The sequence below is a fragment of the Chrysemys picta genome, chromosome 5 (genome assembly GCF_011386835.1).
Source record: "Chrysemys picta bellii isolate R12L10 chromosome 5, ASM1138683v2, whole genome shotgun sequence".
Classification (NCBI taxonomy): domain Eukaryota; kingdom Metazoa; phylum Chordata; order Testudines; family Emydidae; genus Chrysemys; species Chrysemys picta.
In genome coordinates, this window is record NC_088795.1 from 25,599,156 (window position 1) to 25,626,422 (window position 27,267).

Sequence of the window (27,267 nt, forward strand, 5' to 3'; positions counted from 1 at the left end):
GTTAATGAAATAGCAGAGCATCGAATTCTCAGTTGGAGTAAATAGGTGCATTGATTTAATGGAGCTGTGCCTACGTACACCTGCCGAGGATCTGGCCCATTGAGTGGAAGGTTGTTTCTCAGAGACTGGTACTTAGTGCTGGCTTTCATGTTCCCATTTCGGGAGTATAAAAGACGACAGGGAATTATAGGGATGAGCAAAAATTGTTGTGCAAAGAATCAAAATTTCCCCACCTTCATATTCAATATTCTTGGGGGAAAAAATCCTTATAACAAAAATGTACAAGTGATTTCTCTTGCTTTTTACTTAAAGTCTGAAAATGGCTGTTTCCTACCTCATTTGCTATAGGTGATTTCAAAGTTGATCTGCGCCCTTCTTAATCTTCTTATACATTTCCTTTCCTTCACCCCTCCATCCCCACCTTTTTTGCTTTTCCCCAGTGGAGTTTGATCAATACTCAGTAAAACAATTCTCATTATGAAACAGGGAGTTGGGGTGGGGCTTTTTTTTGGACAACCAGGTTATAAATCATCCATTTCATTCAGTTTAAGTGTCTCCAGGAGGGACAGATAAGAACATAGCTATCTCTGAAACAGCACCCTACCACCTTACCAAAACCAAACCAAAGCTACCCCAGACATCCTAGGAGTGCCAAAACCAAAAGCAATTTTTCACAGGGTTTTTTCTTAGACTACAGAAATCTCTGGATGCAAGTTTAATTCCATCCTGCTTGAAACATTAGCTTCAATGAATTCACTCCCAATTACTAACATGAATGAGTGCAGAATCAGGCTCATTGTGCCTGTGTTGCGATGAAAGTAGCGTAAGCTGCTAACCTGGGCATGAGTGTTTCATATTTTAAATTTTAGCTTTATGGTCCTTTTTTGTTTTCCTACTTCAATAAAAGTCTTGTCTTTGGAATTTTAAACGTGCAGTGAAAAAAATGCATTAGCTTAAAAAAATCCTTTATATTTTTATATTTGTAACAGCAACAGATCTCATGAATATTAAACTGGGTTCAGCAGCCTCTACATATTACAAACTACATAAAAAAGGGGTCCACCATTAGGAAATATTCTCTTGGGTGCAATGCATGTTGCAAAAATGACCTGAATTATATCACAATAGTGCCTACAGATATGCAAAAAATCATCCTTCCAAGGAACAATTACATTCTCAACACAACACAGAAAGGAAAAGAAAACCCAAACACAAACAAGCATAAGGCCACTCAAGAGAAACAAACGCCCTTTTTCATTGATTCTGGAGATAACAGAAATTGAAAATGGAGGAAGCACTCAGACTGAGTGATGACAATCACAATTTTGGGCATCAGGAAACCAAATCTGAGGCAGTCAGAACTCTCCTCTCCACAGTGTTTTATAAATATATTACTACAGGGGTCAGCAACCTTTCAGAAGTGGTGTGCCAAATCTTCATTTATTCACTCTAATTTAAGGTTTCGCATGCCAGTAATACATTTTAACGTTTTTAGAAGGTCTCTTTCTGTAAGTCTATAATATATAACCAAACTATTGTTGTATGTAAAGTAAATAAGGTTTGTAACATGTTTAAGAAGCTTCATTTAAAAATTAAATTAAAATGCAGAACCCTGCCCCCAGACCAGTGGCCAGGACCCAGGCAGTGAGTGCCACTGAAAATCAGCTTGCGTGCCACCTTTGGCATGCGTGCCATAGGTTACCTACCCCTGTATTACTACATTACAATGTGGATGAGGATTACAGTGTTGTTTACTCACTGAGTGAGCACTGCTTTCTCCCATATCATGCCTTGAAACATGTTCATGGCATGAGCATAGCACACCACAACCACAAATCTGGTCTTCCATTATTGCTTTTAACTGATTTGTTACACTATTTTAAAAAATGCCCATACCTTTGCCTCTGAACAGCCATTCACAAACCAGTCAGTATTGGACATGATATAGGATCTCATCAAATATCCTACATCTATTACATTAGAATGCAGGGCTGATGTCTGCATGTTGCAATGCTCCCGTCTCTCAGAATCTTTGGATTTCAGCCACCAGGTCTTTATCCAACCGGAAAGGGCAATAAGTGTTAAATACAGGAGAACTTCAAAGAGCATCTTCAAGTACAGCAAGTTATGCTTAAATAAAAATAATTTAGAAACAAAACACGGCCATGCAGAGTGAGAAGGGCAGCTAGCGACTGCCTCTACGACAGGTTGAGAACTTGAGGACTCTCACAGCAACTCAATGAACAGGTTACTTCATTTAATATTTATTTTATTTCCCCACATGAACGAATCAATCAGTTTGGAAATTCCATCACACACAGGGCAGAAAAGGTTATTTACACGATGGAGACACACCCCAAAATAAATTTAAATGTACAGATTTATACCTGGAACGAAGGATGGGGGGAGGGATGGGGACAAGAACAAAACAAACAAAAACAAAAAAGGACTTTGCCTTTTTAAACAATATTGCAGTCAAACTCTGACTCCATAATAGAAGAGCTCTATGTCTCCAGTGTGAATGGGGCTTTCGAACTATTAAATAATGGCATCTTAGATATAGAATATTTGACAATTTAAATACATTAATTACTTCTAAATAAATATTGCATGGGAAGGCTGCTGCCTTGCGACTGCTGCCCCCTTCACGCCTCACAGGACTCGCTCTTATCTCCACCTTTTCTTTTTTGCAATGGCAAATACGATTTCATTTTTTTCTTGCTCCTCCCTAAAGGCCTGGCCCAGGGCCCACTGAAGTCAATGTCTATCTTTCCCTCTACTTAAATGGGCCTCAAACCTGGCTCTAGGCTGAAGATGGGTAGCATTTTCTTCCTAATTAATATTTATGGGAGTCCCTACAAAGGGAAATAATAGAATATAGCTTTCTGATTTGTAGTTTGCTCCCTACTGACTACTCTCCACTTATGGAGCCTGTATTGACTATGGGCGTGATCTTGCTCCCACTGAAGTAAATGGGAGGTTTGCTGCCAGATTCACTGGGAGCAGGGCTGGGCCCTACATATCACATTTTACAAGAGAGTTTGGATTCAACATTATTTTTGAATTGTTCATAAATAATCCTGTAAGGCAGCGGCTGGCAGCAGCGCCTGTGCATTAAGCGCATCTCCTCTTGACAAGGCCTTTGCCCTTCCACTCCCTTTAGCTAGCTTTCTTGTAGGAATAGCACTATCCAATTAATAAAGTGTTCACAGGTGGGCTTAGGCAGGTCCCTTGGAATCTGGGATCGATGATCAGAGGGCATTCAGGTGGAGCAGTAAGTCAGAAGCAAAATAACAGGCCTCAGCACAATGCACAACCGAAGTCCTGCTTCCAGTTGGGCTGGGCCATCTTGTTTCGGAGGGAGAGTGTGTCCGTGTTGGGATGGAAGTGGCTGTCTGAAGGGTGAAGGGGGGGCTGCAGGAGGGATGGATGTATGGAAGTCACACTGAATCTGGGTCCTCATTTATCCTTAAATCTATCCCTAAGAGTCTCCTCTGGCTCCTGCAGAGTCCCATACTGATTCCTAAGTCAGGTGGTGGTAATAACCCTTTCTTTCCCCTCCTCCTCACCTGTGACATTAAGGCAAGCTGCACTGTAAGACAAAAATAAGAAGAGGATTTCAATCAGTCTGGGACTCCAGCTTGTTAGTTATACTCGTATCAGAACGCAGGCTCCGAAGTGTGCAGAATGGCCTTACTTTTCTATGCCCTTCCCATGCTTCCTGAGAACAAAATTAATGTTAATAAACACCCTGGACTGTGTGTATTTATTTGAATCAGTTATTCCTTCCAAAAGGAATATGCATGTGTATATATATATTACTATATATAAAACTGGGAGAGAAATACGGAACTTGCTTCCAATGGTTAGGATGGCTTATCCCTGAAATGAACTACGGCTTTAACAAAGTGGTAAGACATGAGGTTTCTGAAGGTTCCGTGCAGCCAGAGGAGAAGAGAGAGTGGAATGTTCTTGTGCTTATTTCTCTGTTAATGCAAGAGATGGGGACTCGCTTTCTCATAAGGCTCTCCAAAGAGGCATGCTTCCCTTCTGCTATCTACACGGGAGCTTTCTTGGGCCTCATGTTGCAAGGGACTGTCCCGGTCTTATATGGGTCAGGGACACGGCTTTAAAAAGGAACAGCTTTTGGAAATTCAGACCTCTTGCTTATGTTTTATTGAACCCTAAAACCCTCAACAGGCACCTCGGAAAAGGAGTATTGCTTCATTACAGCACACGTATAGATCTGTTTCTATATGGATACACGGTATGTGCAAATGCTTCCTTTTACAATGGGGAAAAGGGGCCAATTCATTGCAAAGGTTTTCCTTTCTGTAAAATCGATATGCACAATTCATTTGGGCATCAGCATTCCCAGCAGTCTAGCATAAGTCGAGTGCTGGTCGAGAGGACTGGAGAGCTAAGGCACACTATTAGATATGAGGATGGCAGAAAGCTTTACACAATAGGAATTCTTTGCCATCTAACTGGATATAAAAATATTGTGAATGTATTCTTCAGTGTTACTGTCATCTGCATAATCATATCTTTAAAAACACAACTTATGGTAAAGAAGAGCTGCTTGCAAATCTAACAAGAATAGCTGAATAGTCATTTGTGTTCCTCTGAAGATAGATTTTGAGTTGCTGGGCAAAACCTAAAGCTTTGCCATGACATGGGAGTATCTCCCATATGAGGGTTACAAGACTTCAGTGCCAAGCCTGCTCTCAGATATCCACTGAAAAAAAAATCAATGTGATTGTGTGTGAATATCCAAGGGCAAAATCTGACCCTTTATTTCCAGGTATAGTGAAAGCAGATACCACCTTATGCAGAAGCAATTCCTCCTGATCTAAAGATCTGCAACTCAGCATAATGTTCACGCAATCACAATGAACCATTCTGACTGTCCCTTCCCTTCCCTCCCCTTCATACCCAAACAACAACAATCTGAGAGGATGCACAGTGACAACTCCCTGCCTTCCTTTCAGAGGAAAACAGAACAATCCTGACATGCTTCTTAACTTCCCCACCCCAACTGTGGCCCAAACTAAGCAATACCACAACTGAAACAGTTTGAGAGTTAATGGTTTGCATTGTGTGTGTGTGTGTGTGTGTGTGTGTGTGTGTGTGTGTGTGTGTGTGTAGAAAGGAGAAAAAAAATCAAAGCAATGGTGATCTACTAAGTGAACTTGCAGTGCTGAAGGCAGTGGTTGCAATCAGTTCCAAGAGAATCAGTACAACAGTTGATTTATAAATGCAGGAGGGTATGGTTAGGAAGTGGGCAAGGCAGATTGCTTTGCTGTTTCTAGTTTAACATAATGCTGTTTGGTTCTGTTCAGGTCTCGTCCTCCCCCTGACCTCCCAACTCCGAGGAAGAACAACATACATCATGGATTGCAGCTGTGATTTGCAAAAACACTTCTCTGAACTTTCTGATAGACATGTGACTGCTGTGGCTTTTGAGATGTTGCATAATAACTTTTGGAGGTTGACTTCCTTCTTGTCGGCACTTCTTCACATGTGATTTTTTTCTTGCTGGTTATTCATTTATAGAAATGTTTACAGACCACCAACACATTGAACCTTTCAGACAGTACATTGCACTTTGTCCTTTTAAAGACAGGCATCATCAACTCTGAGGCCTCCCTTCATCCTTTCAAGGCGGCCAAGTGCCACCCTAGAAACACAGTTCAAAAGTTCTCCAGTGTAGTTAGATCCCTTCCATCTTGCTTTATTTTCCCTTCCAGGCGCTTTGTATCCAACGATTCAGCCAGACAGACTGTTTTTGAGGCTTCCAAAGTGCAAAAGAGTTCAAGGTATTAACCACCTTGAGCACCAGTTAAGGCGTATTTGTTTCCAGTCTCAGCCACTGTAAACCCTGCCTAGTGTAGTGTACCAGTTCAGTCATACTACTGTTCAGTGCCAGAGCGCACACCGCTGTACTGAGTTCGGCAAAGAATTCTAGAAAGATGGGAGGGAAAAAGAAAAAAAGTGGTTAGTCAGTTTTTACACAGGAGACACATCTGAAGGGAAAAGAGATGCGACAAGAGAAATAACAGAAAATATTTTATAAGAAAGTAACATGATTAAACATGCCATTAACGCACAAGAAGTTTCATTAGTACATATTAGTGGTGTGTTAAGATGCTTAACACAGGCATAGAACACACCCAATTTACATGCACACACAATATACATTACATAAAACAAAGCAAGCCATGCTAAAAGAAAATTAAGATTGCAAAATCATTCACTTACAAGGTAGGAAATGCCAATTTTCAGTTGCTTGTGCAACTTAAATTGGCTCCCTTGTACCTATGCATTATGATCCTGTCTTTAAGTTACATAATCACATGCTATATTTTGCATAGGACTCCTGCCTTATTCAGTGAATGGGAAGTTATACCCTATTTCTTTGTACCTTCTACGTTCAATTTGTGGCCTCAGGCCTCATTTACCAGATACTATCCAAACTCTGCACTGAATAAAAAAATAATTTCTTCATAGCATTTCTGTGGTGTTTTTGGCTTACTACTGGAGTGCTTTATACATATAATCAATGTATTTTTCTACACCCTCTGAAGTGAGGTGGTATTATCCTCATTTTACACAGAGGAGAACAGAGGCACAGCGACTAAGGTCAAAAATGCAAAAAGTGTCCTCTAATTTTGGGTCCAACTTGATGTGCCTAGGGCTCAGGTTTTCAGAGCACTTAGCATTTTTATACACCTTAAGTTCAAAGCACCGCTCCTGATTTCAACTGCAACTATGAGTGCTCGGCACTTCTGAAAATCTGGCCCCAAGTCTCTGACGCTGGACATCCAGAAAATGAGGAACACACAATGGGTGACCACCTATGAAAAGTTTGGTTTAAGTGATTCGACCAGCATCACCTAGGAACTCTGTGGCAGAGGCAAGGATAGAATCCAATTCTCCAGGGCAGCATTCAAGTGCCTTAACCATTAAACTATCCTTTTGTCCTCGTGCCTCATCTTCTGCCTTCTTCACTTTCCCCGCAACTTCTGCACCATACAGATAAAAAGCTTCATTCACTGCAGAACCCTGATTCATTCCCTGAGTACTGTCCATTCTGTGCACTACATGAGGCCAGGGTCCCGTGGAAAAATAGTATGGTATTACGTAATTAAAGGTTATCACAATGTATATGCACAAGGGACCTAAATTATGGTTGCAATTTAAAAAAAAAATTGTTTTAATGAAAAAACAAATTCCATTATGTGGAACCATGCTGACCCCCAATAAACATCATCAGTGGGGTTCAGACCTTTACATGCATAGCACAGACTTCTACTATTTGAGTTAACAGAGTAACTGGTAGCAATAGCAGGCTGTTATACCCCCATTGGCCCACAGAAGGGGTAAGACACACACTTTGCTAGTGGGTTTCACACCTATTTGCTGATACGCAGGAATGTAGAGCCTCACGACTTCTGAGCTCAATTCTAGGTTCTGTATGGGAGTCTCTCTAGTGGTTACTAACCCTTAAGCCCCTGTGCCCCTAGCTTGTCTCTGTCCCCCTCTGCTCCTACCCACTCTCTGGCTCCTGAAATGCCCTCACTTCCTATTCTCTCCTTTTCCTGTGCCCATCCCCCCGTTCCTCACCTCTCTGCATTCAAATCAGGCTCCCTCCTCCATCTCCGCACTGCCCCGGCACCAGCAAGGGGAGCATTGATAACACAGGGGAGACAGTTCCTGTGGCCCCTGGCAGACAGAAGGAACAACTGCAGGGTAAGTCCTACTCGGCCCTTACAGTTCTGGGCTGAGCGGGCTCAGTCACTCTATGGGGATGGCACACGCACAGTCCGGTCAGCAGAGAGGAGCTGTGAGGGGTTGGAACACGCTGAGTGTACATGGAATCTTTGGAGAATTTAGCTGCCAAACTCTGACAAGTCTCTGCTGAGCATGTGCAAATGGATTTTTTTTCTCCCAAGAGGCTTGTAAATCAGCCAAATTCAGGTGAATTTTCATAGTGACACACACCCCTGACATCAGGGCAACCCCCAGGCCAAATTCCAAGCCTTTGCTCCAAAGCATGAAGGTGCCAAATCTTCTCAACGAAATGGTGGTAACAATTATTTTTAACATGAAAAAAAGAAAAACCCACTTCCTTCCCTCCCTTCCCCTCAAGCTCAATTCTGAGAAATGGCTGAACCACTGTATCTGAAACTTCATGAAAAAAATTAGCCTGAGGCAGACACCCGGCATGGAAAATTTCAGATTGAATTGCTCAAGTTTGGCAAAGTTATAAACAACCGAACACAGGGTTTTATATTGGGAAGTTATAGGCAACCTTCAGTAGAGGCAATGCTATTGGCCTATAGGCATCTTTAAACCCTCAAACTAATCAAGCTTTTCCTCCTACATACAGGGAAGGAAGGAAAAGATTGTAATTTTTATATTTAAACTCTTGAGAGGTGCTTAAATACTCAGGTGATGTACTTATGTACTTGTATAGACGTATCATGGTGTATTCTGAGTACCTTCAGAAACCTGATGCACATCTTAATGAATTACCAAAGCACAGCCTGCTCTGGTGTTGATGGAATTAGAATATCTATATTTAATTTTTTTTTTAATTTAAAACGACCTAACATTTTTAATGCAATCTTTCCTTCCCCTTTAAAAATAGTTAGTAGCAGGAGAATATGGTAAAAGAAAGAAATAGGATTCAAGATTCCTTTTTCACTAATATTTCAAATACCCTTGTCTGTAACTTGACTTTTCTTTAAAAGTTTCAGGAGCTCTTTGACCCCTCTCTTACTATACCCCTTTGACTCCTCTCACCATTTTCATGAGCCTCGCTGTCCTGTCAGTTGTGTTTTGAAGCTCTTCAGCCATTTTAACTGTCACTTTTTACTTCAGAAGCTAAATTCTAAAGTTTACAATATTTACTTTAACATGTACAGAACTTTTTAAAAGTAGCAGACAATTTAAAAGTAGCAGACAAGATTTTCACACCCATTTGTCTGTTATTCCCATTCCCCTGTTCCCCGCACCTAATTTACAAAATGGGCGCATGGGTCATCATGAGGTGGCAGAGGGGTTTTGTGGGAAGTTTAAGCAGAGATTGGACAGTTCCAAAGAAGTCCAGCTGGCCAGTCAGAACATGACTATTACATAAATCTGTGACCAAAGCAAGTCATGAATTAAAATAACCTGAAACTGACTTAAACATAAGTTCATGGATAAGAAAACACGCAGAAGGGCATATCTTCTGCTGTGCCCAAAAGGAGGAGGGGAGGCCAGAAGAGCCAGTTACAGCACCCTGATCTGGGGGATGGTTCTAAACTGGCCCAGGCATACCCTGGCTGTTCTAAATGACACTCATGGCACATGGCCCATTATAAAAAGCAACAGAGAGTCCTGTGGCACCTTTAAGACTAACAGAAGTATTGGGAGCATAAGCTTTCGTGGGTAAGAACCTCACTTCTTCAGATGCAAGAGCATGCAATTAGTAGGTGGCCCATTATTCGACCCACCTACTAATTGGGAACCATCAGAGCACACTGAAGAGGGAGGGCACAGGAGCCAATTATGCCTGTTCTACATCCACTGGGGATTTCCCAGCACTAGGGGACCCGCCTGTGCTTTCTGTTCCTTTCATGCCACCGCAGTGGTGTAAAAGGAGGGGAGCTGGGGCCAACATGTGGTCCATTCATTTTATTTTCTCCCCATTCTGCACTCCCATTCCCCCACGTTTAATATCTGAGAAGCCTCCTCCTTTGGCATCTATTTTTTACCCGGCAGATCTTAATGGCTCAGTTCTGACACACTTCATGGCACCATTAAATCCTGAACAGACAACATGAATATTTATTGTCTTCCTATACAGACATCAATTCCCTGGGAAATATTTACTCCATAGAATTATTGGTAATCTTTATTCCCCTTATGTTAGGAGACCATCATGAAGTGAGTTTTCAGTTTGACCTTACTCTAGCCATGGCTCTCCTCTCATAATTATCTACCTTGGCTTATACACAGTGCCTACCTCATGTCCTGGCTTATCACCAATAGAAATACACGGATTTTTACAGCGTAGGTCTTGTGAAGATGTAGTCCATTAGATAGAAAAATTCTAATGCCGTGAAGCTTTTTCTAATACTCCGTGCTGCCTGACTGAGCGTTTTAACTTATATGTTAAGTCCTCCTAGTATTCTAACAGGACACATGGAACTTTTTACTTTTATTCCTTCTTCAAATTTGCCTTTTGAACACATCCCTTGGTCTTCAGCAGCATGCGTTTCTGTGAAAAAATTACCTCACAAGCCCCATGTTAATGACTGACCATAATCTGAGCTTTTCTTCCTCTCTCGCTATCTGTGCTGCGGGACGGCAATGTCACAGATTTAACCATGATAATGTCTGAGTAAAGAGTGTGACAGAGATTGGGGAATCCTCTTGGCAAGTGCTTGGCATGCAAACAGGAGTGATGTCAGTAGGGGCCAATGCTCAAGCCCCCTTCATGCAGGTTCTTCTATAAGGAGAGGTCAGAGCCTCTGTTTTTAATTGTAAAAACTAATGAAACAGGAGCTTAGACAACAATAAATAAATAAAGCAGAAGTGGCTCTTCATGGACCACAAATCCATAAGCTGAAAAAGTGAATGAATCTGAAAAGGTTTTGCAGGTCACCTTTAAATACTGAGCTTGATTTTTACCACTTTAAATTCCTTTTTCACTTTATTTTAAAATAATCCATCTTTCTAAGACAACCTTTTAATTAGAACAAACATCACATAGCAGAAGCAAACAGATTATACCAATAACCTGGCTCCCATACCATAAACACCTTGGTTTATTTTAATACGGATTATGTTTGGATTAATAAGTGCCTCTTTAAGGCAGAGTTTGCTGAGGTGTTAGGAATTTAAAAAAAGTGTCTGCAAATACGCACAATATTAGAAGGAGAAGCCTAGGGCAATAAACCTTACCCTTATTCTTCCTGGCCAGTGCATCGGCCTGCTCCCAAATATCATAGGCATAGAGGATATAGGAAGTGATGTTGACGTAGGAAAAGGTTATGCTTGGGATATTATGTAGGGTGTTGATTGAAGAACCAATGGCTCCACTGCCACAGTTGCTAGCGTTTGATCCTGGCTGGGAACTCACAGAGCTGGCAGGAGAGGGCATCGGGGAAAGAGGAGAAGGTGTGCCTGTGCTTCTGAGGAAGAAGATGACATCATGAAGCCGTAAGGTAACAGGTTAATGACTTGCCACAAAACACCCAGACTTCTGTTTTTATGAGCCACCCACCATCAGACAGAATTCTGGTGTCATATACACATGCTCAGCAAGAGCACTGGGACGTACAAAGCTGAGGACTAAGGTGCGTTCACCACCAAGGCAGGCAAGATAGATAGCACCAACTGCAGTGAGGCCAAGATTTTCAAAAGCGACTTGGGATTTTGGGTGCTCAATTTAAGACACCGGATTTTCAGAACATGCTGAGCACCCACTCAAAGTCCCAAGTTGGGTACTCAATCTGTATTCACTTCTGAAAATCTTGGCCTGGTTATTTAAGTGTTTTAGCTAATGAATCCCATTCCATGAAGTCATGATCTCCGCATTAAAGAGTTTAGGCTTTTTGATGGATATTCAAAATTAGTGTCTCAATCCAAATCACTTTGCAGATCCGCATTTGTGCTTATGGAAGCTTGAGATAGAACAGATCTAGTTGGTCAGCTAGTCCATCCTCCAGAGACTGTGCAAAGTATACTCTCCACTGCTTCATCTAGTCCAGTTTAAATTACCCAAATGGTGGTGCTTCCACCACTTTCCTTGGGAGACTTTCAGTTTAATTAACCTCACTGTGATAGACCATGGTAGGAGTGATGGTGCTTTCAGAACCAATATTATAATACATAAGCATTCTTTCAAAATATTTTCAGAGGTATGCATGGAATTGCATGCCTAGCTTGCACTTAAGCCACAACTGTGTATGCACAAATGCCTGATTTGTTTACAAGTTGCCAATAGGATGCACACTTGGCCATGTGTGGGCACATAGCCCTTATTTGCACATGCAATTGCTTTAACTGCATGCCAGCCTGTTGAAAATCAGGTCCAGCATCAATTTGTAGAAGACAGCTTTTATGTTTCTTTTGCTGTCACATCCATAGTAACTCAGATGCAGACATAGAAAGGTAGCAAAAGGCATCAATAATCAGCAAGAAATTTTTAAAAAAAGTTTCTGTCAGGGGAATCAACTCACAAGAAAGTGTCAAAACAGCAGCTAAAAGCTAATCTAAAATTCAACATGAACTACTGCGAGTAGTACAGCATCTGTATACGCGGACAGGAGGGATGACAGGAGGGGTGGATACATTTACAAATCCCAAGAGGAGGAAAATCCAACATCTGTCCTCTATATCTATTAACCCAGGACAAGGATTAAAACAATGGGACCTCTACAAACAACAGTTTCTAATACATTCTCTCTTTCCCTTATTCTTTGATAGGACAATAATGTGTATGACACAGAGTGGGTTTATATTGTCTGTAAAATAAAATAAAATAAAATAAACAAACAAACAAACAAACCGCTCTCTGTAAGTTGAAGTGAGGGAAAGAAATAAGAAGCAGAAAAATATTTTAAGAATGTTATTCCAGCCCATAAAACAGGAAGTGATTCAAGGCACTCAATCGGGGGGAGGGATAGCTCAGTGGTTTGAGCATTGGCCTGCTAAACCCAGGGTTGTGAGTTCAATCCTTGATGGGGCCATTTAGGGATCTGGGGCAAAAATCTGTCTGGGGATTGGTCCTGCTTTGAGCAGGGGGTTGGACTAGATGACCTCCTGAGGTCCCTTCCAACCCTGATATTCTATGAACCCCCTTGCAAAAAAGTCTGCAATTCAAATGTGTAGACAAACTGCTTCTGTTAACAAACTAGGAGAGAGATTTTAATATGTATTTTAAATACTACCTTGCAACACATGGAGAAGGTGCTTGCGTGACTCTGGAAGAATTCTGTAGCAAAAAGGAAAGTCAAGTTATATTTGGGTTTCACATTGACCTATATTGAACACTTGCAGCTTCTTCCATCTTTCTAATTTGAAACTTATTAAATAATGTAATCAAACCTTACCTTGAAGTGTTCATTGAGGGTTCGGGAATACTTTACTGCAGTGTCTTTTTTGTAACGAAACATTGCCATGTGCAGAATGGACTGGCAGCGCATGCTGTGAACAAAAACCAGGAATCAGTGTCAGAACATTCAACGCCACTCCAGCAGCAATTCTTCTTGCAGAGCCTGAGGACATATACATCCATTTTACTGCAAATTGAAGAAAGTTTGTGCTTCCTTCCCCATATACCCCAGACAGCCACTGAGAGAAGATCACGTCGGAGAAAAACAGGAACAGTCAGGGAAGTAGATGCACAACTCCTAACAGGTGTTATAGGCCTAATATACCCTGTGCCCAGAGCTGACTTGGGGATGTTCAACCGTGGCTTCAATTACACAGCTCAGAAACCTTGTCAGCTAAATCAGCTTAAGCCTTTATGGACTCTTAAATTACCAGCATATCAAGTGAGATTTAGAACCTTAACCTTACACACATGGTTCCCTACTGATATGCCAGTTCATTTTAAAAGGAGATATTTAAGAGTTCACTCTACTACAAATTTTCTGCATAAACGTAACAATATCAGTTTAGCCCAACCCTCCACTCCTCAGAATGAAAGGTCTTTCAATCTACCAGGTTCGAAAAGAGAATATAAAATGTCGCAATTGGGGTGGGAGTGTGTGGGAGAAAGCCACATACCACAAAACAGCAAAGATTTTTTCATGTGCAGATGCCGAGGTATCTGAAAAGGATTTTAATGTCATTATAAATCTGTAAGAAAAACAAAACAAAAAAATTAATGACATTCGTCAACAGGGATGGATTTCCCAATGACATAAATACAGCACACCATCCACTGGCTCAAATAGTGAATCAGGAGACCTGAGTTCTATTTCCAACTCTGCCTATAACTCACTGTGCGATCCTGAACAAGCCACTTTACTATCTCTCTGTGCCTTAGTTTTCCTACGTGTAAAACGGGGATGCTAATACTTACTTGTGTAAAGCACTAATTAAGGGACTGACCCTGTAGTTATGCCACAGTTAGAAATCCCCTTAACTGTAGCAGCTGTTCTGCACATGGATTGGGTTCTAGCATAGTTGTCCACCTTACTGAGCTTGGTTCAAAGACGGCATCCTGAGTCCGATATACAGGAACGCCAAAGTGGGAACGGTAAGTGCACAAGGGCAGTTTGGGGAGCAGGACAGAAGGATATAGCCCGTTGACATTTTTCCATCTGAACATTTTTGACAAAAATGGCTTTTTGATCAAAACATTTTAATGGGAAATTTTCATAGGGTCAAAAATTTCCATATTTTCAAGGAAAAAACACAGAAAGCTTTTCAGCAATATATTTTGGGTTTGGCTTTTTTGGGTCAAAAACCACAAATATTTTAAGAAGAAAATTAGAAAAAAAATTGAATAAAAATTCCCATGAAAAATTGGTCTTTTTCAATCAGTTCTAGAGAAGGAAGCTAGATCATGTCTGGGAAACATTCACCAAATACTGACTGCGTACGGATTACGTGATCGCCGATATATTTCTGTATGATTCATGCTTCCTTCAGCATTTACATCCTTCGTAAGCAGCGTTTACTGTAATTGGAAAATCCCCTCTTGCAAAACAGCAGCAAACAAGAAAGGGAAGTTGGCTAAAAGAGCCTCCTATACATGTATTGGCAGTAAAGTGTAGGCCCAAGAACCGATCCTTGCGGGACCCCACTAAAAACATACCCATTTGATGAGGAATCCCCATTGACAATTATATTGTGAGACCTATCAGTTATCCAGCCTTTTTAATCCATCTAAGGGGAGTCGTGTTAATTTTATCTCTCTCTAGTTTCTTAATCAAAATGTCATGGAGCACCTAGTCAAATGCCTTACAGAAGTTTACGTACATTACATCAACACTATTACCTTTATCAACCAAACCTGTAATCTCATCCAAAAAAGATATCAAGTTAGTTTGACAGAATCTATTTCCGTAAACCCATGTTGATTAGCATTAATTGTATTACCCTCCTTTAATTCTTTATTAATTGAGTCCAGTAGCAACTGCTCCACTATCTTGCCCAGGATCAGAGATCAAAACTGAAATATGAGTGAAATACAGAGGTATACTTTGATTGTAAGCTCTCTGGACAGTCTTTTTATTCAGTGTTCATGCAGTGCCTAGCACAACGGGGTCCTCAACTGTGACAGGGGCTCCTACTACTAATGTAATACAAATTATAAATGGGAAAAACATTTTTAAAATCCATGCTGTGTCACTGAAATGGCTTTACACTTACTTAAGGAGATCTATGGTGTCTGTGAATATGGTGTATGCTGATTTTGGTGTCAGTGCATCAGATTCCATAGCAATTCCATACTCGATGAAGGAAAGCGCAGCCTCCAAGTACTGAAATGCCTTTGCAACCTTGTCTGTCTGTTGGGAAGAAGGTGCTCATGGTTAGCCAACGAGAAAACTTACGGTTCTTCATTCATTCTTTGCCATATTTGTGCCTTCTCTTTGCTTAGATATGCACAGTTTGGACAGAGAGAGAGAGGGAGAGAGAGAGAGAGGAGTCTGGCCTCAGAACATTACCCAAAGAGTTCCAACTCTGATTCCAGAAAAAGTGTCTGACACATCTCAGAGGTGAGCTGCACCTCTGTTCTCTCCCCCAAGTCTCTCCCATGGGCTCTCTTTCCAACTGACAGCCTCAACTTGCATTCTTCAGAGTGGAACTGTGCAGTTGACCCCACTTAAGACTGGATCACCAGCTACAACAGCCCCTCGTCACGCCATCCTGCCAGGGCTACAGGGAAAGCAGTGTCTTATACCCACTTACATCCCCTCTGGTTACTGATGGCACCACTACCTTCACCTCTCCCCAGGGTGAAACCCCGGGGCTCTACCACTCTTGGATTGGATCTCTGGGTGGCAGCCCCCCATTTCCAACTGTCTAAATACGACAGGCCCAACTGCAATTGGTACCTGCAAGATACACGTCTCCATATGCCTGTGACCAGCATCTGTTTAAAGTGACTCAGAACAGCTCCTTCCAAACAGGCGTATTGTCCATGTGCCCAAAGGTACAACAGCACGCAGGGAGAAAGGGTTAAACCCACAAAAGGGCACACATGTCTGCGACTTGCCTGTAACTCACCACCTCTCTCAAAGCTCAGGCGAGCCAGCTGTCTCAGGCACATCCGGCAGATCCTCTGTCTTAGTTCCACAGCCATGGTACATGTACTGCCTAGCTCAGTCTCTCTCTCTCTCTAAGAAGCTGTGGCCTGCTCCCCCACTCTTCCTCTATGGGCCAGGGGTTTTAAAGGCTTAGTCTCTGGCCTTGGAAAAATAGGTATGTCACCCTTCTGATGATAGGCAAGTAGGTATTTTCCAATGTTTGGTTCACCCATTGTTCTTTTAAGGACTCTTGGTATTCTCCCTCGAGATACCGTATCTCTGTAATTGTTTTGTTTCCTGCTTATCCCCCCCTTTCACACACCCCCGGCCAGCCTCCTTTGACTTAACTTTGTGCAGTCAGCCAGAACAATATCCAGCAGCTAAACTGAAACACGTATAATATTCATACAAAATAATACAGCTATCACACTCCTTCTCCCGTGTCTTTTTAGCAATACCACCCTGGGAAAAGAGAAGAACAATTCTAAATGAGGGAGAGCCCAGAATATGCACCACCAGTAGAATTTGGTATGCCTATTTAAAGAGAACATGTGTCAAACATATATTCATATTTTAAGCAATAAATATGTACTTTGCTTGCTATTAACACTATTATATAATCTTTTGGAACAACAGAGCCTCATTTTATTCTCAAATTATGTATTTGGAAAAATACCTACACAATAGGTTTTTCATATGGTTTGAAATGTATCCTGCTATTGGAAGAAAATGCTGCCTTTATCTTTACTTGCAAGCACTTATGTTATGGAGTTTTGCAGTAAAGTAGTTTGGTGGATTTTCTTAATCGGAAAAGATGTTTAATCCTTTATAATCCAAGAAGCCTGAATGCTAAGAGCCAAATGTTTAAAACCAGATACCCAATTTCACATAAATTAATGTACCTGTAATTTGCACGAGTTGTCATTCCTGTCCTCTGTTGTAAAGGCACTTTTTGCACCTATGTACACTTGTGATCAACTTGGTTTGAGATAACTAACATCCCTGAAATGTATTTTATCCAAAATTACTGACATGCACTCTCAACTTTAACTTCATTTTAGCAGATTATTTCCCCCCCTAGGAATTGCCTTGGTTTCTTTTTCAATTAAAAAATTGAATTTCATTTACAATTTCTGTAAACAAGAAACCCTTTATGAAGTATTTTCTTTAATCTTACGGGCATAATCACTGGAGAAATCGGACTGCTTTTTGCTACTCTGGAGCAGCACAAAGCAACTGCCGCATATTGGACAATTGAAATAGGTTTACAGCTGCTTTGCATCACTATCCCAGTTTCCTCCTACCTCCTCTCATCCTGTGTCAGTTCCTATTCTAACGGGTCTCTTGGGGGCATCTCACTCAGGTCTCAGACCTCACACCACCATCTCTCTGAAGGCAGAATCATGAGATTCTCCCACTCTATGGTGCAGTTCTCTATGATCTACCTCAGCAGGTCTCACTTCTGCCTAGACCCTGTGATTCTGTTCCCTTCAGAAACAATGGCAGTGGTAACCAGAGACTAGACAGTCTTCTCAATGCAAAGTATTATTTATTGGAAAAAAAGTATTTCAGAAGGAAAAAAACCACCTTAAATAACAATAAACCAGTCTGCACACATACCAGCTTTTCCTTAAGTCTTACCATCCCCTGGAACTGGGAAGGCCCAACTCCTTCAGACAAACCCCTCTGCAGAATCTGTGTGTGTCAGCCTGTCTCCCTCAACAGCTTCTGACAATTGACCTTCCTTTTCCTGAGAAGGGCTTTTCAGCTGCTTAGAATTTTGATTTCCAGGCTCCCAGGTTTGGCAAAACAAGGCTTGCAATTTGCTGAAGACAGGGTACAGGATCCCTGAAGCTAACAGCATGCCCCATTCTCTCAAGGGTGTGCCTGGGTGTTCATAACTGAGAAGCCATTGTGTTGTCTTCTAGCATAGATCCCACTGGATTTGAGCATTATAGGCATATAATAAACATTTCACTACCCCAATATAAGTTATACAGTCTCTCTCGGTAACTAGGTTACATATCAATATTCTTAAATTATTACATAGACCCATGTCTGTCAGATCTCCAACTCCCCTCTCCTTCTTGCTCTGCTAGTGCTACCAACTCTTGCTGTTCCATCATGAGATTCAAGATATTTGGAATGGTCTTAATAGCGCAAGCTGTTGGAATCAAGAGATTGAGAATCTCAGCTTTCAGTTTTTTAAATGTAAATTTCTAGGCCTCATGATTGCAGAGAAAAGCTTGAAAACGTGTAGTGAGCACACCCTAAATGCTTGGAAACTAGGAGGAAATCAAGAGAAACCAAAAATAGGACATTTTACAAAATAAATTTAAGTCAATCATTATTTTTAAGTGCAAGCTTCGTGATTTTTGAGCACTTGATGTTGGCAATAATGTACCTTACTCCACAAGCAGTGCTTTCAACACACACACACACACACACACACACACACACACACACACACACACACACACACACACACACACACACAAAATGTGTGTCTGTGTCAAATATTTATTTCACCCTCTGTTACAGTGTGCAAGTATTTTCATGCATTTTACAGTACATCTTCAGTAGTGCATGGCACTTGCTAGAATGTTCAGCGACTTTCCACAATATGAAGGGAAACATGACATATAATGGATAGCATATAATATATAATTTTACCATATAACAACAAATTTTAAGAGGACAGAGTAAAACTGAAAAGGCAACAGGAAGTGTTATGCTATGTCAGACTGCATGCGTAACCAACTAATACCTGGATAATTAACCCAATATGTACTGTTTAGGATATCTGTTTTCTTCTTAATCCACTACATTTTTCATGTTCATTTCTTATTCCCCCATCTTCCCTCCACCCCGCTATTTAATTTTTAGGTGCAAAAGTTCTGTGGCTTGAATAAAATAATTAAAAAGCATAATTAATATACACACAAATTGAAATTGGTGCTGAGAAAGTAAGGAACTACGGGTCTGATCTTGCACCATTGACTTCAATGGGACTTTTGCCATAATTGTCAACAGGAGTAAATACCCAGGCCTTAAAAGCATTAGCTAGAGGCGAGGGATAGGGCAAAAACCATCTGGGGATTTGGATGGTCAGTTTCCATTTAATTTAAATGGTGCCAAATCCTCTAGGGAGCTTTATAAAATCTCAGCATTATTTTTTAAGTAGGAAGAAATTAGAATTAGGATAGAATCTAGGCCATTTTCACTTGTGGTCTATGTAGCTTTTTTTTATAAAGGATCTCCAGAGATGAAAGAAACTAGCTAGAGCCCACCAGTCTATCTATTTTAGCAAAAGCGTCTAAAAGTTACAAACAAATAAATCCCTGAATTTTGATTTTACAGATACATTACAGAGGACAAATGCTCCTGTTACTTGATTATACCATAACAATGAACAAAAAGTACATTTAATTATGCATATTATTAAGCAAACCACACCTGTGAGAAATCCAGGTAATCACAGTTATAGAGCTCATTTTCAATCTTGTTTACGAGAAGTATAATTATATTTTCCAACAGTAGACGGTCTTAAAACTGACTTCTATCTGTTCCATCTTTCAAGGGCTTTGTGACAGTTTTGCAAAGCAAACAGACCTGCTAACCTTGTATAATGTGTACAGGGTGAACATGGTCACATCAACTTTGAATTCTGTTTTGCGGGACTCATTTTCTAGATCTGGTCAAAGGACCTAAACTGGACATAGCTCAGCCTTTAGTGGATACAAGCCTCGTTCACTAAAAAAATATTAAGAGATCTTCATTTAACCGGGAATAATATGAACAAATCTTGTCCATATTCCTGTGTGTACTAGATCTGAATGTGACAACTGGATATGACACAGGATTAATCTATTTTGAACCCCCTGAGACTGCAAGATAGGATTTCTTGGCATGTATCCCAAGAGGAGTAGGTTGTACCTTGACCAATAGATACAGAAGGCTAGGTGGGAAGGAAAGAACAAAGCTCCTTTTATTCTGTGATCCAGGACATGTGCAAAAAGTGCACCTTCATAAGCAAGCCACAGGTTTATTTAGAAAACCTTTTAACGCTTCCAGCGCAAGGCCCAGACTTACCATTGTGTCAGCTTTGTGCTTCAGTCTTTTGGCCTCCTCTATGTGATACTCCATCGGATGTTGTCTGAATTAGGAGTGAGGGAGAGGAGAGACAGACAAAACAGAAAGACAGAGTAAGTATCAATTTTAATGTCACATCACCAAGACCCTGTAACTGCTGTATGGGCTGCTGCTCTGATTACTTAAAAAATTACGATCACCACCAAATGAATACCGTCAGGCTGTTTGGCAATGCTCAGAAGTCAAGTTCCTGCTTAAGGAGCTTACAGTCTAAATCTAACGGACAGAATGGTCTGTATTCCATCAAAAGAAAGCTACATTAGAAGAATGTTCAGGCTGCGCTCCTGGGTACCCTAAAGTCAGAAAATTCTAGTTTATGTTGCAAGGGCAAGTTTAGCTCTGCCTTCCTGCGCATATGCATTACTTTAATTGCATTATCTTGTCTTGCTTCTCAAATACAATACAGCATACATATTCTTCTACAATCTTCGGTTTACATGTGCAGCACTTTGTAGTACCATTCACTAATCTAGGTATGCCAGACAAACAGGGTCCATTAAACTCATTTGGATGCAAGATACACGTTGAATGAGGCAGAGGCTCTTATAGAACCTGCCTTATTTAATGCACATTTTATAAAGCATACTTCTGGCCATGTACACCTCCATACATTAGACTAATGTATCTACTGTTCAAAGTGCGCACAGCTCACTGTGTACTCATAAAACTAACGGAGAAATAAGCAGGGCTCTGCACAGACTACTCTCAGCCTCAACTAAAAAGCACACCGATCTCACTGCTCATGGGTAAAGTGCAATTTTCAAAGTCTCAAAATTCAGCCAAATAAAAACAATGTTCACCGAGGCACACAAAGGCACTTATCAAGAAGGGTGATTTCCTTGCCAAATGATGTGTAGTTTCTACATTGGCTTTCCTCCACACTAGAGCGATAAGAAAATGGGAGCAAAAAAAAAAATTTTTTTTAAATAAAAAACAGGGCAAGTCTCTGCTGAGTTACCACACACCGGCCACATGAAAGAAGAATGTTTTTAGGAGAGATCTGAATGAAAAGAGGGAGATCATCTGGATATAAGGAGAATCAGTCCTAAAGAAAAGGGGAACTATAATAAGTGACCAAGAGATGTGACTGGGAGAAGGGTACAACTCAAGGAGGCAGTGAGAACAGAGATCCACACAGGGGCTATCACTGTGCAGAGAGTCTTGAAATTGAGAGCAAGAAGTGTGTGTTTGGCACAAAGTTAAGGTACTCAAAGGATAATGAAGATGACATGATCAGTGTGAAGGAGGAGGAGAAGGAGGATATAAAGAAAAATCTTACTTTTCAAACTTGATTTGAGGTCTCCTTGGCTTGGAGGTACCATTTGGCAAAGAAGGCACCGGGAAAGGGTTTTTGACATCTCCTGAAGGTCCCTGGGAAGTCATCATGCAGAGAAGAACTGGTCAAGGAATTTGTAATCAAAAGCAGTTTTAAAAGCTTTGGGTTTCCAAATTAAAAAAGAAAATGATTATTTAGTCTCAGAATATATTCTCTTTTCTCTCTCTCTCTCTCTTTTTGTAAAGGAGGAGGAAACTTGCCTTCTCATATTACTGCTTGTAATCTTCAACACAATGTGAACTTTTCCTGAGGGGGAGAAATTAAGTAACAGGTTTCCCTTGCTACTGAAACAAGAGATGTATTTAGCAGGACAATGGCATAGTGAGCTAAGAGAGCACTAAGACTGATAACAACCCTGTTTTCTCGGTGAAGTCTGGTACAAATAAGATCTACTTCATGTTATCCACACAGACCCATTGCTAGCTTAACCTTGGGGTGTGAGGCAACAGTTGCTGAATTTAAATTACTTGCTGAAATTCCAGAAAAGCACAGAGTTATAAAACAGACATTTGAAGCTGGCTAGGTTCAACTGCCCACACCCTCTAAAAACCAACAAATGAACAAAGCTCGGATTACATATATCCATCCAAACAAAAATGGCAACAGAACTAGGTTTTATTATCTGAAAACATCGAGTATTAGCCACAAGGCTCATCAACTCTACTGTGAAACAATTTTAGAAATAATACATATTAGCACAAACCCAGGTCCTAATCAATAACAGGGGCCTGCTTTTTAAAGGGAGCTCAAGTCAAACAAAAAAAATGGTTTTTTAAACAGGCTGATTTTGCATATGCAACTATTGTGCCTGAAAATGTGCCTGCTCAAAACCAAGGCCACGACTGAGAATGTGATCCTATCCGGGATGGTCTAGACAGGATTTGGTCCTGTCATGAGGGCAGGGGACTGGACTCAATGACCTCTCAAGGTCCCTTCCAGTCCTAGAATCTATGACTCCTATAACCCAAGCATCATCTTTTACATTTTTTCATCCTCCTAATTATTTGCTTACTAGCAGGGTGAAGGCAGATGGGAAACTTTATGGAAAGCATCAAGTTAAACTGCCTTTAACAGCACAGATCACCTAGGGCCTGTTACAAAGTCCAATGAAGCCAATGGAAAGATTCCGATTGACTTCACTGGGCTTTGGCTCAGGCCCCTGCTGCACAACAGAAGTTGCTGGATAGCTTAGCCTCGACCAGCAGATGTCCTGCCTCAAAGGCATTTTTTTCTGGAACGGCAAAATCATAATAAGTCATATAAATAACTTAAAAAAGTATTACAAATTAGTGCGTTTTGTAAATTATCAAGTAAAATTAGCAAACAGACTGAAAAAGCAAAGACGCTGTGGCACAATCTCTACTTTATTTTGTTATCTGGTGTTTTAACAACATACAAATCATTGCAAATAACAAACAAGTAGGGTACTTTGTAATAAACAATGATGTCTTAGTAATCAGAAACCTCACCCTAGTCTCTGCTTTTCTACCATTGGGGAGAGCATGCTGATTTTTGGTCAGCAAGCTTTTGCTAGACAGACTCAGAGGAACCAAGAAAAAGAAAAAAAAACCTGTCTAAAAACCATAGTGTCACTCATTCAAATGCCTCGTCCTTTAAAAACACGAAGGAAAAGAGAATAACGTTGCTGAAGGAAATTGTAGAACACTCACTGCTAGAATGAAAAGCTCCGCCATTAACAACTTACACCTACTTTGTTGCTTTTAGAATGTTCAGAATGCTTCCCCTCCACTTTCCTGTGCTTGGAGGATGAAGAATCCTTGTGGTTGCTCTTGCTCTTGGCAGTTCGGTTATTTGTGGCAGGCAGCTGGCTGCAGGTGCTGCTCTCGCCCTTGTGTCTCTTTTGTGCCATCTTGGCTGGCTTCTGGGCAGGCTGCGCAGTAGACATTGGTGGCAATGGTGGTGGTAGCAGGAGCTCTTTCTTCAGTGTCTCGGATGGAAATTTGGATACTCTGGAGATGGAAAATGAACTTAACATTTAGGGTGTTCATGGTATATAATACAGAGCTTTAAAAAAAATAGTGAATTACATGGTGTAATGATTCTGTTTATTCAGCTGGAGACTCTGGAAATGTGATATGACTTAATTAAAAAAAGAATCCATCAAAAGCAAGAGGAAACTTTAGGGACTTTCTGGAGATTTAGAATGCATGTCCTCAACTATCAACAACATGCAGGAAAATCAGATTTGAAGCAGCAATAAAGACAAAATTTCAGGTTTGTTATTAGAGGAAAATTTTACAGCTAAATGACTTGGGATTTAAGAAGAGCAAACATAAGAACGGCCATACTGGGTCAGACCAAAGGTAGACCTAGCCCAGCATCCTGTCTTCTGACAGCGGCCAATTCCAGGTGCCCCAGAGGGAATGAACAGAGCAGGTAATCATCAAGTGATCCATCCCCTGTCGTCCATTCCCAGCTTCTGGCAAAGAGAGGCTAGGGACACCATCTCTGCCCACCCTGGCTAATAGTCATCAATGGACCTATCCTCCACAAATTTATCTAGTTCTTTTTTGAACCCTGTTATAGTCTTGGCCTTCACAACACCTTGCAACATAGCCCCCTTCCCATTTCTTCCTTCTTCGTGGATTTATGAGAGACCAGAATCTCTGAGAAAGGACAGCGGGAATGGTACAAGCTACCACAGCATGCTGTTTTTTCAAAGTGGCTTACCACAGCACTGGCCTTCTTTCTTATTTCGCAGAAATCATTCTCTGTCCCTAGCATCAGATAAAATTCCTCATTACCTCAGATCATATCCTTTCATAAAATTAAGTGGAAGTGAAGACTAGCTGGTTAAATTAGCTTGCACAGAACTGCTGAGGTAGAGACCACTGTTCAAGGGACAGGGACGTACCAGTTTTATTCAGTAGGCTAGAGAGTGAGGTTACCACTAGTGCTAGTTTGGAACTTTTGGACAAAACATTTTTCCATTGCAGAATGTTACTTCATCAAAGCAAACATTCATCCGATGGTTTCTGAGGTTCAAGATGAAGACAGAGAGAGAGACTGACTCTGTAGCCTGATGGTCAGAGCACTCACCTAGAATGTGAGACCCAGGTTGAAGTCCCCGCCCTGAATCAGGCACTGGGCCTGATCACTGGCCATTCTGACGCGGTGTGTTTTTGGTTTTGGTGAAAAATTTCATGAGGTGTCATTTTCATCCCAGTGCGAATGGACACAAATGTGTCAGATTTTTTGGAAAACAGAATTCTTATCTTTGGGCCAGCCCTAGTTACCATCAGTTTACAGAGTCTCTCATCATCACAGGCCAGATTTACAATCCGCGAACTCTGGCAGCTGTGTACCTCTTCTGTAAACCTCACTTAACTGGCCACTACCTTTGCAGCTTCTTTGGGTGGTCAAAATGATACAACACATCTGGAGTAGAATAGGGAATCTGCCCCCATGATCTTTACTGACTGGAGTCCAAAAAAACCCACCAAAATAAATGAAAAACCAACCCATTCAACCCCAAAGCAGAAGTTCTCAAACTGTGGGTTGAGACCCCAAAGTGAGTCATGACCCCATTTTAATGGGGTTGCCAGGGCTGATGTTAGACTTCCTGGGGCCCAGGGCTGAAGCCTGAGTCTCACCACCCAGGGTCCAAGCCCAGGGTGGCAGGGGTCATGTTACAGGCCACCCCCACCTGGGGCTGAAGCACTTGGTTTTCAGCTTTGGGCCCCCGACCCCGCCTGGGACAGCAGGGCTCACGTGGGCTCAAGCTTTGGTTCCCCCTCCTGGGGTTGTGTTGTAATTTTTGTTGTCAGAAGGGGGTCATGGTGCAATGAAGTTTGAGAATCCCTGCCCTAAAGAAACTCCAGCTCTTGTTGGGCCCAAAGCAGCACATTCCAGAATTGAAGGCCTTCCACTAATAATGCCCTCCTGCGAACACCCAGACATTTAAACATAGGGACTGGCAAGCACAAAGACTTCACCCAATATCAATTGCCTTAGTGTTTTCCCTGCAGAGAGGCTGTCTGTTCAGATAGCTAGACCCATGCCATGGAGACATTTATATATCAAAGTCAATTACTTTTGGTTCAATTCAAAGTAATAGGACACCACTTCAGCTGGTGCAGATCTGGTTTTATAGGCCCCCTCCAGCTGATGCAGCCAAGCAGATAGGTAGCTGCATGCTGCACTAGTCCTAGCATACAAGTCATCTACACTCATGCAAAGTGCATTGCAACCATTTTGTTGAGGAGTTACAAAGGCATAGATAACTTTAGCAAATCTAAAAGAAACATTGCAGCTATAATGCTGGATGCTGAGGTAAGACAACATTTTTGGATACTAATGCCAGCTGGGACTCCTGGAGTAATCAGGGTACAAATGACACCCCGAAATTGTGAACGTTTTGGATAAAAGATGGAGACAAAACTGCCCTAATAATGAAAGTAGGAACAACTTCCAAACCAAAAAGCACATCTGTTCTCTGGATAAGGTTTTGGCTAGTCTACTCTCATCCAAATCACAATCTTGGCAATGCACTGAGAAAAGCAAGGACACTGCACCATCTGGGTGTGATTAAAACCACAAAGTTGCATGCCATCTGCATACTGAAGACAGCACAGGCCACATCTTCCCACTGTCTCCTCAGCAGCCTCACATATGCAAAGGGTGACAGAACAGAGCCCTTCAGAACCCTCAAGCCACTTAGAACACATGTTCAATCATCCAACACCACCAGCTGTGACCTCTTGGACAGGAAAGAATAGGACTACTCAAAACAGACACTGTCTACCCAACTAGGGTCTGTAAGCAAGTTGCCAAAACCGCATAGTTAGCCGTATCAAAGACAGCTGACAGATCTAACAGTATCAGCAGTAACATCTGATTTTTGTCCATCATTAGGTGATCACCAACTAACAAGACAAACGTGGTCTCCATATCAGAACCAAGCCAGGAACCAGAGACATCAAGGAAATCGGAGGCTGCTAGATAACCAAGTTCTTTATCACAACCTTCATGATATTCTTCTAAGCAGGAAAAGTTAGACAAGGCAGCACAGTTAGGTGAGCCACTTACACCCTGATCCAAAAAAGCACTGAAGCACACACTTAACTTTAAACATGTTAGTAGTTCCATAGAAATCATGTGCTTAAAGTTAAGCATGTGTTTAAATGCTTTGCTTGACTGGAGTCTTAGAGTGCAAAGACAGTTCATAGAATGCCAGATGCCTCTTTTCTCAGGATAGAGCTATTGGTCAATCAGGGGACTGGCAATCACAGCTTCTGGGTGCTCTGTCCTGCTGTACCCAACTCCCATGTGTGATCTTGCGTAAGTTACTTAATTGATTTCTGCCTCAGTAAAACGGGTTCAGTACCATCCTACCTCACAGAGGGTTTATGTGCCTTAATTGTTTGTAAAGCACTGCAATCCTGATAAAAAAAAATTCTCTGAGTATTAGTATAAACTCTTCATGCACAGCTTCCAAAAAACAAAAATGACTGCAGAGGCTGAAAGGTGGTGTGAAGGAACTAAGGACAGCAAGGAAAA

The 27,267-nt window shown here is 41.3% G+C and overlaps 1 protein-coding gene across 15 annotated transcripts in view; it reads right to left on the reverse strand.

The window, feature by feature from the left end:
• Positions 1-2,252: 2,252 nt before the first annotated feature.
• The window catches only part of AFF1 (ALF transcription elongation factor 1), a 163,827-nt gene continuing 138,812 nt past the window's right edge, over positions 2,253-27,267 (reverse strand). For 6 of the 15 annotated variants that reach the window (XM_008165622.4, XM_065596149.1, XM_065596147.1 and 3 more), the window contains 9 exons: positions 23,453-23,717; positions 21,691-21,782; positions 20,352-20,415; positions 15,382-15,518; positions 13,789-13,860; positions 13,110-13,203; positions 12,948-12,991; positions 10,957-11,186; positions 2,253-5,964 (listed from right to left, as the gene is read on the reverse strand). In XM_008165622.4, the coding sequence (XP_008163844.2) occupies positions 5,843-5,964; positions 10,957-11,186; positions 12,948-12,991; positions 13,110-13,203; positions 13,789-13,860; positions 15,382-15,518; positions 20,352-20,415; positions 21,691-21,782; positions 23,453-23,717 (1,120 nt within the window). In that variant the 3' untranslated portion in view covers positions 2,253-5,842. Of the gene's footprint in view, positions 5,965-10,956; positions 11,187-12,947; positions 12,992-13,109; positions 13,204-13,788; positions 13,861-15,381; positions 15,519-20,351; positions 20,416-21,690; positions 21,847-23,452; positions 23,718-27,267 lie in introns of all 15 variants that reach the window. The other 9 variants (XM_024103110.3, XM_065596150.1, XM_065596148.1 and 6 more) reach the window with 6 other exon arrangements.